The 12,892-nt window shown below is 39.0% G+C and overlaps 1 protein-coding gene across 5 annotated transcripts in view; it reads left to right on the top strand.

Moving 5' to 3' along the window:
• The window catches only part of LOC140743186 (tetratricopeptide repeat protein 39B), an 86,723-nt gene that overhangs the window by 64,048 nt on the left and 9,783 nt on the right, over positions 1 to 12,892 (top strand). For 4 of the 5 annotated variants that reach the window (XM_073074239.1, XM_073074241.1, XM_073074240.1 and 1 more), the window contains 7 exons: positions 1,795 to 1,978; positions 2,419 to 2,576; positions 5,066 to 5,231; positions 8,560 to 8,721; positions 9,659 to 9,822; positions 10,848 to 11,006; positions 12,513 to 12,699. In XM_073074239.1, coding sequence (XP_072930340.1) covers positions 1,795 to 1,978; positions 2,419 to 2,576; positions 5,066 to 5,231; positions 8,560 to 8,721; positions 9,659 to 9,822; positions 10,848 to 11,006; positions 12,513 to 12,699 — 1,180 coding nt within the window. The remainder of the gene's footprint in view (positions 1 to 1,794; positions 1,979 to 2,418; positions 2,577 to 5,065; positions 5,232 to 8,559; positions 8,722 to 9,658; positions 9,823 to 10,847; positions 11,007 to 12,512; positions 12,700 to 12,892) is intronic. The other variant, XM_073074242.1, reaches the window with a different exon arrangement.

The following is a 12,892-nucleotide window of genomic DNA, read 5'->3' as shown; positions in this document are numbered from 1 at the left end:
GTCGTTTGTTTTATATTTTTGGAAAAATTCAGCCCTCTTCATCTTTTTCGTTAACTGCGTGTACAAATTTGATGGTGCAGTGTTTATTTTTTCTGTTGAATACTATCAGGTCTATCATATTGAAATGTAAATTGGTTAAAAGATGTAAAGGAACCATGAAAAAAATAGGGCTATTTTTAATTTTTTTACTATATTTTCATCAACTTTGACTATTCGCGGTGAAAAAGAAATGCACTGATCTATAAGTGCACATTGCCAAAAAAATATGTCTAGTAAATAGAGATCTCATGAAGTTACCACCCTTACTATTTAAAGTTGAATAAAAAAAGGTTAAGGCAGTTTTTGCAAGAAAGGGACTGAAACCAACTAAAATGTAATCGAGTTTTTATTTAAATTACGCTTACTTCCAACTCAAAATATGTCAAACAGTACAAAATTACATCATAGACTAGTTAGACACATAAAAATATCCTTCTTCAGTTGTTAAAAACCAACTAAGTAACTAACTAGCAAACAAAGTAACACAATTTTTCAAGTCCATTTTTACCTCGATATTATGTATAATATCCCCATTTATCACTTTGGCTGTAACATATAAATATATGTATAATGCATACACGCGTTACCTGCATAACGCTGCTGATACACAGATATAAACATATATTATTCGCAATGAGATAATATTGATCATAATACTTATGTATGAACGAGTTTACGTGTGAACTTTGGCCTATAAATCAAAAGTGTAACATAAAAGGAAGTGAGACATTATTAGGTTGTACGCTTGCGCCCGTTTCCAATTCTATTTGTCACTTGCATTCGTTTTATATGTACTGCTTAATCGCCCTTGCGCTCACCTCAGCCTCTTTATATTTCCTGTGTTTTTCTTATAACACGTTATAGACCAGTGCAGATATTTTTTATAGGGAAAAATATAACAGCGTGAGTAGAAGGTACAGCCCAAATTAAGGGAAAAAATAAATTAAAAACCATCCGAGGTACGAGGGTAAAATCATAGATTAGTGATTAAAGGAAATGAACTTCTATCTCTTCGTTTTTATATTTAGCCAAAAAATTGTAAACGTCCACGGTCGGTGGAAACGGTATATATATATATATATATATATACCGTCAAGTCAAAGTTGATGAAAATATATATATATATATAAATACAAAAGTTAAGACATTTTACCTTTTTTATCTGTGTCGTATACCAACACTTAACTTTCTTCGGTATGCTGTCTAGTGAGAAACCAACTGCACTCATAAAAACTAACCCCATGATTGATTTACCTCGAATATAGTGTAATTGATTTTTCCAACCCTTTTACCACCTGCACTAGTCTATTACGTGTATCAGCTAAATATTTTCTAATTTCCAACTTACCTACTACACTAGGTATACTTTACTTATTATTGATATATCTTATGTATGTTTACTTTAAATTTTATTTTCTTTTACAGCTATTTCCTTGTATGCATTCTTTCCTTCATCTATATTAAAATCTCGTTTTGCGTAGCAAGTCTTTTTGGAATTTTCGCTAAGAAATTGTAGTGACAATTGTAGTGACCGATATAGTAAACAAAGTTAAACTTATATTTATTTAATAATAGGATTTGATTTGCAAATTGTTAAACATTATATATAAGTATTTCAATATTTTGGCTAAAGTATCACAACGTATAAAGCGAAATGGAGGTAATAAAGGAGCGTGGAGTGGCGTGTATCTACGAGTATGTACGCGGTCGGCGGTTGCGAGGCGATGTCTGACGTGTGCGGTGTTGTCGGTGTAGGAGCAAGTCGTCGCTGTACCACAGCCTGGCCACGGCCATATTCGAGTTCATACCGGCGGTGCTGACGCTGGAGCCGCGGCAGGTGGACGTCGCGCAGGCCGCCGTGCAGCACACGCTGGCGCTCTGCCAACAGTACCGCCGCTCCTATTCTTTCGTCGAGTCTTTGGGCACTATCATAAGAAAGGTGCGCCACGATATACACTTTTATTTTATTTGTTTTAGCTTTAATGTTTTATCTTATTTCGTCGATTTATGTAAATGCATAAGATTTAATTTAAATTAAAAACAATTATTAATAATAAATATTATAAGATAGTTAACTTTTAACATTACAATTAAACGCATCGCCGTTCGTAGTTAATCCTATTTGCTGGCAGCGTGCAATCTTTTAAAATAAGCAACGATGATGACATTGTTTTTTGTTTTGTCTGGTATGACCGCGTTGCAAGTCTTCGCTTTGCTATCCGCAGTTATTTTTACGATGTGTAATTTTTTTTCGTCTAAGTATGTCGTCTAAAATCGTAGATTCTTAGCGCAAAAAGTAGAGCTCCGCGAATGCGAGGCTACGGCGCGTTGCAATAAAAGTTAGAGAAAAGTGTAAGAGCGTTGCCGCGGTGGTTTCAGCCCAATTTTAGCATGTTCACGGAGCTGGAGGCGCACGCGCAGCTGTGCTACGCGGAGGCGCTGCTGCTGCAGGCCGCGCTGGCCGTGCTGGACGGCGAGGACCTGGCCGGCCTCGTGCGCGCTACGCTGCGCGTTAAATCCTCGCACAGTAATTATAAGTAAGTGCCCGCTTTCTGCTGCCCCGCAGCCGCCCCGCCGCCGCCCCGCAGCCGCCCCGTCGACGCACAAGCTACGTGCTAATGGACACGCTCATTTAGCTGCTGGTAAAAGTAACACGTCATCGCTTTCGCACCTGGTAACCGTTCCTACTAATCAATGTCTAAAAAATTTCATAAATTATGTTACTCATAAATCCCACCAATTAATAAATGATCTAACACGTTTGCAATACGAGTGGTTAAATTGATCACGTGGACACGCTCGCACTCACCACGCGCAGCGACGCTTACTGCTTTCCGCGAAAATCTACTAATCTGCGGACTTTGGTACCTAGTATTCCCCACCGTTTTATATTATCTATATATACTGAACACCTTTTTTTGTACATGGGGAACCCTGCATGGGTTCCTCTCAGCCGCGGGGGCACCGTGGAGGATATGCCGGACTCCTACCGGCTAAAACCCCAAGGTGTTTCTCTAGACGCCCTTAATTTTCGGGACCACTGGCATGCCAGTAGCGCTCGTCCGCGGTCCCGAATATTTACTGAGCACCTACGTTTACCTATTTTAACTGTACAAGCCTTTTATTAATATAAAATATTAGTACCTTTATAATAATATGGGTTAAAAATCTTTCAACTGAATTTTAACTATGTTCACTTGATCTAAAATCTAAATCTGATCTAAAATTTGAAGTATTACGACATAAATTAATCTGTAACGAAATGTACCTAAACTCCAGAGCTAGTCGTGTTCCGCGGCGCCAACATGCGCCACGTGACACTAGCCCCCCCATTCCGCTCCACGTCTCACGACACCATAATTATAATCACATATCTCTAACGTGTCAGCTGAATGTGATCCCAATGTTTGCATTAAAGTACGCTCAGTTAAGAAGCCTATTAATCAGATACCATGTCTCATGTTAACCGACATGCCTAGACGAGCGTGGTGAAGCTCGTCTCGGTCGTCCTCACGGGTGGGTATGACAACATCCACCGGTATGGAAGTACAACACTTCACTTGTACCTTATAGAGGGATGTAGTGCTGCAAGCTGTGTTCTGGTTTAAATAAGGAACAAAGCGGAGACACTGCTAGAAGCGTTAACTTTATGCTCATCTGTAGCACCGTAGCATCATACGGATCATACCTGTAACGAATCATAAATGTGTCATGTTTGTGGTTACGCGCTTGTTTAATGTAGCCTATGCAATAATTTTAAATGTCTATTTTTTAATTTCTACAAACCTACGTATAAATATTTCGAAATAACCAATCTAAGGGTACAAAAATATTAACTGTTTATTTTGTTAAAGAATGGGTGAATAGGGTGAATAGTTGAATACATATCGGGCGCTCATTGCGATGTGTGACGTAAAGCAGGGCGATTGCAAACTTTAAATTATAATTGTATTAGTGAATACATATATACATATATATTCAAGGCGGTGTGTCATTTTACCTGACCAGTATAGCAATATTAAACGAGAAACACAGCCAAATTTTGTTAAAAAACCATTAGGATTATTTAAAAACTTCTCTCGTGAATGGACTAATTGTAAGTTGATCTAATTCTTAACATTAAGAGCTATTTATTAACTTCTCAACTTTATTCTGTAACTCGTTAACAAAATTCTCAAATCAATTTTAACGGACCCCTACTTGTTAACACATAACAAAATGTTAAGTTGTTCACTTATTAATTCAATTGTTCACTACTAAATCGTATTATTAATGTTTTTATCTACATTTTGTTATTGGCAATTGGATAATAAAGTTTAATATTATGTAACTAAAAATACCACTGAGATATAATTTCGTAAAAATAGATTAAGGGTTCAAACATGAAAGTTTTCCAAGTTACAGGAGTATGTAACTTGTAATATGTAATTATTACAAGTTACAGGAGCGTTTTAATGTATATTTTCGCTTTATTCGTGGGTGGAGGTGCTTAATGTGTATTTGTCTAGTTTGTTTGTGTTGTGTCGGACTCTGAACATATTGCCTTGTTTGAGCTTTCAGGGCACAAAACATGTTGATTGTCAAGCAACGAAATTGATAAGGATTGATCCTTATTCCGGAGCCGATCGCGGTCCGCTCCGGTCCCGACTCCTGTCGCGCTCCGTTCAAATGACATTGTTTCTAAATTAGTGCGGAGTGTGAGCGTACCTCACTCTGAACTTTCATAATATAAGCGAGCGAATAATGAAATGCAATCCATTTCACGGTAAATGGGCAGTGGCGCCGCTGACCATCTGTACTCATTCCGAAATAGAATTTTAGTCTTACCCGAGTTTGATCATAGATGCGTTCCTGCGGATTAAATTGGAATCTCTCGTATTTGGACACGATTTAAGTGGGTAGGTATGTACGTCACTATAATCGGACCATAAGGGCGCTCGACACTAACATCACGAAATAGAAATAGATGCACCAGTGTGAAACCTAATGTCACTCGAAAGATAGGTAACGTGCGTTGTGTCCGCAGGACGTGCCAGCAGCTCCTGGAGGGGCGGCGGTGGGAGGTCGGCCGCTCGCGCCAGGACTTCGAGAGCGGCGTGCGTCTCGGCCTCGCTACTTTTGACGTTCTTATCTCCTTGCTGCCTGCCCGGCTGATATCAATGTTATCTTACGCCGGTTTCACGGGAGATAGGGTATGTACTAATATACTAATAATATAAATATAGATAACTACACTAAAAATAAACCTTGTCGTACGGATAAATCAATTGTGTGGGACAAAAACCGTGGTTGGCACGCAAACAGAAAGTACCTACCCACATACCTTCGTTAGAAAATTAGTCGATTCCAATAATAAGTGGAGGTAACGGGTATACTATCAGAGATATATGATCTAGGTATGTATCTATATCCAATATCAATATTAGAAATAAAATACATGTAATGACGGCTACGACGTCGAGCACAAGCAAATGCGCCCCGAGTATTTGGTCCGTTTGAATCAACTTCTTTTAGCTTTTACATTATAAACGGCCTAACTCGTGCTTATTTTCTATGTGAGAAGACCCGATTAGTTTCTATCGCATTCGAGTCAGTCTCTCGATGAACACCTGACCAGGTCACACATCCAAGAAAATAAACGTTAAGCCGATAAAAAAAAACTTGGTTAGATCTATATCTATGTTCGGGAACCTATGTTCCCGAAGAACATTTAGTAATAAAATAGTCGTAGAAAGAACTTCCTGATATAGTATTATGAAAATCATAAATAACACGGGCGTACGCAGCAATTTGCGCCTTCGTTCTTTATTCATGCAGCGTATATAAATACCTTACTGGCGTCGACGTTCCGTGTAAAGTATAGTGTGTCTTCGAGACCAAAGTGAGTAAGATTTCTTTCTAACAAGCGCGCCTTTTCTCAGGCAGCATAGTATCTTTGTATGGAGTGAGACCGCGGTCAAATATATTGTCGGCTGTCGCACCCCCAAACGCACGACAAATAACAAAAAGCCAGTATTGAATAATCAACCTAGCTCAGTGAGCGCACTGACGTCGATCACACTTAGGGTTCCCAACCGTACTTTAATATGCTCGTATAGAAGGTTGAACTCTATGAGTTTGAAAAATATAGGTAAAGGACGCAAAAACTCTAAATATAATTTCCATGCAATTTAGAGCTTAAGCTTTTGTAAAAATACATATAAGTAGGTAACAAATATATTCTTGTCTTTTTATTGGTTTTTCCATAAAATACTATACTTTTACTTTTTTAAGGCTACCTACTATATTTTTATAGCTTCTACCGAAATACCATATTTCTGCGCGAACATGTTGGCAACCCTAATCCGGCTAATCACACTAATTTCATACAACCGGCTACAACGAGAACGACGCAATAATAATTGTAGCGACATTACCGCCGCAAGTGAGATCGATAATGAGTATCGAGAAACGAGACATCGAAATCGAGTGTGACCCGTCATACACAGTTCAACAAACTTAAACCCTTATTCATTTTTCGCTAATTCATTTTATAATCCAACTGGAATTGTCATATTTTGTTTTAAAAAATAATTTCCTGCAAAAAAAAAATAATTTCGACCAATATCATACAAAACTGCTGTAATTGTAATATTGTAAAAACAATCTTACTTTAACGAGGTTGTGGTACGAAATTTCAATGTATTTTTTTAATATCACGGATGCGAGGGGGGTTCAATGTAAAACCCTAACTAAATCCAAGTTTGTGGAATCGCACCCCTTTTCCCTCAACCGCCACCCTGAGATGGGCGTGCAAACGTTTTCACGTTTTATGAGCTAAATTAAAGTGACGAAGTATAAATTGTTTCAAAAACGTATATAATTACTGAATATGCATATAAAATTTGGTGAAAATCGGTTAAGCCGTTTCGGAGGAGTACGGAAGCTAACATTCTGACACGAGAATTTTATATATAAGATTCCAAAGTAATAACATAAAAGTAGACCAAATTCCTAATACTTAGTAGAAGTGATAGATTACATGCACAATCGATAAGACAAGACAAGGGTAATATAGCCGTAGTTTTAGGACGTTTCGTTCAGAATAGGTACAGTCACGAGCATAAATATATGACTATGGGCAGATTAGCAAAAATATCTGACCCAAGAACGAGTTCATTAATATCTGCCCGCAAGAACGCAACAAAAATATCTGACATTAATAGACAGCAAAAATATGTGATGATAACGTTGATCAAATAATTGTGACCACCTTACGAAGCAAACATATGTGACAATATTAATCTAGTCACTTTTGTTATTCCGGCTCAAAATATAATCGAACGTCAAGCCGCGTTCTTTTTCTTTGTATGCTAAGGCATAGAATCGTATCAGCCAGTGACTTTATAAATAAGAACTTATTATTATAAAAATAACACATCATGAAAATAATACAAAATAATTAATTAAAATAATACTAAAATAAAAGAAATGAATAGGTTTCTAATAATACACTATCAAACAATTCCGAAACGTTATACGGCAGCGTTGGATAAAAAGATCTACTACCCACTTTAACGATAAAAATATATCAAAGCGATATCAAAAGCATACAACTCCGTTTACATTTCTCCGATAATATTGCTAATTGTAGAACTTGGTATTGCTAATATAAATAATTAATGTTACATGTGTCAATTAACTGTTGTGGTAACTTCTTTTTTATATTTTTGCCTTAGCAGAATATTCGTGACCATTTTAGTTTAATAATATATAATCTATAGAATATTGTAAAAGTCGGTAGGACATATTATTTTTGTTGTATACAGGGTGAAATTGAAGTTTTCCTATAATTTGTCATTGAATCCCAGAATTTAATCCGTATAAGGGACACTATATTAGTTTTTTTTTATCAAAATCGGCCTCGTAACTCCTTTTAGCATTTTTCGCTAATCCTTATAGATTCGGATTTGGAAAATTCACACTGTTAAATACATTAATTATCCTGTCTTTGTCTTTAACCCTGTTTTTTTCTTACTTAAATAAAAAAATATGAGAAAATATTTTTAACTGTTTTTTTACTCATATTCTTTCGCCGGCAAGATACATTGGCCCCTTTGACCGGTAGGTTGATATAAATATATGTAAATGTAAATATATCGAAAAAAATAGATGTAAATAAATCAAAGATATTTATAAATTATGTCAGATATTATTGCACCTGAGTTGACGTCACATGTCATAACACATGTCATAATTATTTGATCAACGTTATTGGGTCACATATTTTTGCTGATCTGCTGATCTGCCCATAGTCATATATTTATGCTCGTGACTGTACAAGCATCGGGAATCGGAATCTCTGAATTGCCATCTCGAGTGAGGTGCAACAATATTTATCTGGCATGGTCTTCATCAGATCGGAGTGGTAGTTTACTGCGTGGCTATTGCTATCGAGTGGTTACCGCCGGTAGTAGTGTAGTTGTGGCGCGGAGGCCAGGACGTGCAGTAGTGTGACGGGGAGGGGTGTTCTGAGCGCAGGCGGCGGGGCTGGCGGGGCTGGAGCGCGGCTCGCGCGCGGGCGGGCTGCGCGCGCCGCTGTGCGACCTCACGCTGCTCGCCGTGCAGCTGGTGGTGGGCCACTTCGTGGACGCCATGCCCGACATGCAACTCGCCGACCGGATCCTCGCCCTCCGTCTGCAGGTCCGCGGACGCGCCGCAGCTTTTATATTATACAACCGTTGAAGGGTCCGATGGAAGTACAACAGTTGTGTTGCTGGATCTACTCCTGGCGAGGGACACCTGTGTACACCATACGCCTCTTTTCGGTGTCTTATACGACTACGATCCTGTTAGTTGGCCAAGTTTGCCAAGTAGATTTTGTCGTGTTGCATTCCTGCATAAGGTGGATTGCAATATAATGCAGATTAATTTTCGTAGGACCCTAGATGTGTTTGTTAGTTATTTGCAAATAAAATATATTACATAACAGACACACATAACTACGTGTTGTTCTATATAAAAAACAACAATGGTCAGCGTAAGAAACCAGTCGCCTGTACGTACTATACAGATTATGATTACTATAGATACGCCCATTTATAACTTAAATATCCATATCTTTTACAATATAAAGTTGTGTTGCATTGTCCGAGAATTTCAGCAACCTTTAATATTTGCTGAAATAAACTGTTTTATTTAAAAAAAATATTTATGTGATATTTTTTTTATTATTTTCAATAAGTTATATTAATTATTTACAATATTAACCTAATAAAAAAGTACAAAATAATATATGAAACAGGCTTTAAAAATACTTATAAACTTAATAACTTAATGACTTTAATGAACTCAACTAATATTTGACTCAATTCTTATACGTTTAACGGTTGGTGAATTGTGATAGATATCTACATGCTGGACATTCCTATTCATTATTTACAATATAATGAAAGTGGTGGTCGACAGTGGGTAAAGTACTGGTCAGGATAACACTCCAACACGGCCAGGAGTCAAATTGATATTTTCGAGCAATGTCGCTCGGATTGAGGCACCACCGCTGCACTGTACGGAGGTCGGTATGTGTCGCGGCCGTGCGTGTGAGCGCACGGTGAGCGGCGGCGTGTGTGTGTGCGAGCAGCAGTACCCGGACGGCGCGTGGTTCCTGCTGTTCCGCGGGCGGCAGCAGCTGCTGCGCGGGCAGGCGGCGCTCGCGCTCGCCACGTACGAGCGCGTCGCCGCCGTGCCGCGCCTCTGGCCGCAACTTCAACACCTCACCTACTGGGAGAGCATGTGGGCGTGCAGGTCAGTATTGCTAAACTTGACGCCTCTCTCCTCTGACGCGCGCGCACTCCCGCACACGAATCCCACCCGCACGCGTCATACATCCCTCTTCGTGAACCGCGTGCGTGTAAATCGCATAACAGGAAAGGTCTCTATAAAACTACTGAAGATGCAAATGGCACGCGTGCGGATGGGATAAGGCAAAAAGCCCATTGGAATCTGTCACTATACCTATTTACTTTTTTTATTTATTTGGTTTAGTTTTATAAGGTCCTAATATTATGTGTTTTGATTTTATACGACTCATTTATATTTTTAATACTTGAATACTAAAAAAATCTAACCCTGAAGTCTTTAAGTCTACTTACTTATTACAAATTTGCAAGTCATTCTTAACATAAAACGAATAGGTAATTTTATTTATTTTTAATATTTTTACATAAAATAAAGCTTATTTAATAAAGAAATAAGCACATTAATACGGAATGATACTTTATTTTAAATTCAAAATATATTTGTATTTGTATTATATGAAGTAGGTATTTGTTAATATTTTGTATAAAGCAGACTCCGGAAGATGAAACTTACATGGATTCAGTTCGACTAAATAGTATTTTTTATTTGTGTTTAATATATTTTTATAATTTCATGGTCTATCCCATTTTCATATCTTATATTTCCTTACTCTCGCTCGCCGGCTAAGATGGACCGTTCCTGAAGTAGTAGAAACTAGAAACTTACATGGTGCGACTCAGGAGGCACTACTGCCACACGGATTTCCGCCTCCTCACAACAGTTGTAAGTGTTACTGTGGTCAGGTCTGAATGGTGTAAAAAAAGTAGATACACTTTTTCAGAAGCAGCGATACGTCTGTAGCCGACAACTGCTAGCACTCCAATCCCATCCGAGGTTGATTACAGATGTCCAAAGGCGATAAAGTCTTAAAGTCAGGTAGAAATCATGGTCGTTTCCTACTGGTATATATAAAAACCGAGCGTGGTGGTGTCGTCGGTGCATGCGTCGGTGTAACCCAAGCGTGTGCGCAGCATCGAGCTGCGCTGGCGCGAGGCGGCGCAGTTCGCGGCGCGGCTGCTGGCCGAGAGCGCCTGGTCGCGCACCGTGTACGCCTACACGCGCGCCGCCTTCCTGCTGCAAGTGGACGACCCCACGTCCGCAGAGACCCTCAGCATCGCGCAGCTCATGGGGTACACACACTAATATCACATCACTAGAACATCACTTATCCTAACAATTCCTCCACTAATGCCACATGCTATTTTTTAGCCTAGCACTCTTGATGAAATTATCCCATGCAGTAATAATTCCGCGTACACTGTACACATACGAATATTCAACGTTAACATTATTTAAGCCCAAAAACGTGTTAGGTAAGTTTCAATGATATCAAACTACAACGTGATCAAATTATAAAAGGGCAAATTAAAAAAATAAAATGCATATTTTAGAGTAGTTTGCATATTGCCAGAACTTTTCCTACATCACACACCATCAACCCATTATTGTCCCACCGCTGGGCAGTGGTTTAATCTCAAGATTGATTATAATTTCATGGAATATAGTTTCTATCACACCTAGTGCGAAATGGTAGATATTTGAAGTAGTAAACAGAAATAACTATTTGAGGAGATTTTGTTAAAAATGCCAAAGTGCTAATTAATTTAGAATAGGATAGACTTGAAACCATTATTTTTATTCATACGCACAATACATTGCGCAACGCGAGTCGTTTATTAACATGTTTCCTTCACACAGCTAACAACCGATCATCTGAAGCTCCCAGCACCAAAGCTTGTCCACTCCCACCAAATCCACCGGGTACGATATACTAGGACAGTGAACTGCCTGATCTGATATTCCAGCCTCCACTGTTATCTTATTTGTTACTTACATAACTGCTGTTCATGTCAATTACGGTACTATCTTTGCATTCCTGTATTGGACAGACTTTCATAATTATTATATTATACCCAATGATATAATTTTACATATCATTGATTATACGAGGCATTCGGCATTCGGGTTAGCTAACAGTAAAATTTATATTAAAATCTGTACATAAATAACTACTTGTAGGACTGTTGCAGTCTGCACCACGAGACATGGAAGTGCAACTGAAAGTATACAGGCAATTTTACGAAGCGCTTATAATATCAAGGCTTGCATTATATTTTGATATAGTATTTTTAGAGTTGTATTTATAGTTGTACTTTTGAATTCCTTTATTTTAGTACCTGGTGGATTACTTCTACATTTAAGATTCTGATCGCTAATTCTCGACCTTACGGTCACAGTTTACCATTACATACGATGTAATGTAACGTACACTTTGGGTTTGATTTTGGAATAATTTATTTTGATTTGATTCAGTTTTTATTTATTTCGAATGAACTCTCCAAATTACTTTTCCAAATGCCACTGAACAAATCGATATTGGTCAAAATTTTGCCAAAGGGGGCGTTACGTGGATCGCGTGTGAAGGTAAGAAGTAAACTTGTATATGTGTGAGTGCACTAGCGGATTCAGGATTTTCTTTTGGGACGGGCTTGACCCAGTCAAAGGTGGGCTTTATCAAAAAGTACGGTGAAAAAACTTTCCCAGTTGTTAAACTTTGTCGCCCCATAAAAGCACAGATGTTGCACTTGGATCCGGCAGTGCGCGAGTGTGTGAGTAAGGATCATGTGGGGGTGCAGGAACGCGGCGTCGTACCGGCAGCGCATCGCGGGCAAGTCGCTGCCGATGGAGAAGTTCGTGGCGCGGCGCTGCCAGCGCTGGGCGGCGCGGCGCTGGCTGCCGGCGCCCGGCCTCGAGCTGCTGGCGCTCTGGAACCTGCTGCCCGCGCTCGCCGCCGACCGCGGCCGCGCGCGCGCCGCCATGCAGGTACTCGCACGTTATACATTCCAACCAAAAAGTAGTAAAATTATCAACACAGCGCTCGTTCCGCACTCGCCCAATCGGAATCACTGTTGAATTACGTAGCACGGCACCGACCACAGACTTTCTGAAAAGGAGAACCTTGTTTTCCGGCAAATTTCAAAAATTGTTAAACTAAAATAATACATGATTGATGTAG

This window comes from Epargyreus clarus, unplaced genomic scaffold (genome assembly GCF_041222505.1).
Source record: "Epargyreus clarus isolate Ecla_fem2 unplaced genomic scaffold, WU_Ecla_fem_2.2 ptg000007l, whole genome shotgun sequence".
NCBI classification, from domain to species: domain Eukaryota; kingdom Metazoa; phylum Arthropoda; class Insecta; order Lepidoptera; family Hesperiidae; genus Epargyreus; species Epargyreus clarus.
The sequence above is the reverse complement of the archived record's forward strand: the minus strand, read 5'-3'. Positions and strand labels throughout refer to the sequence as shown.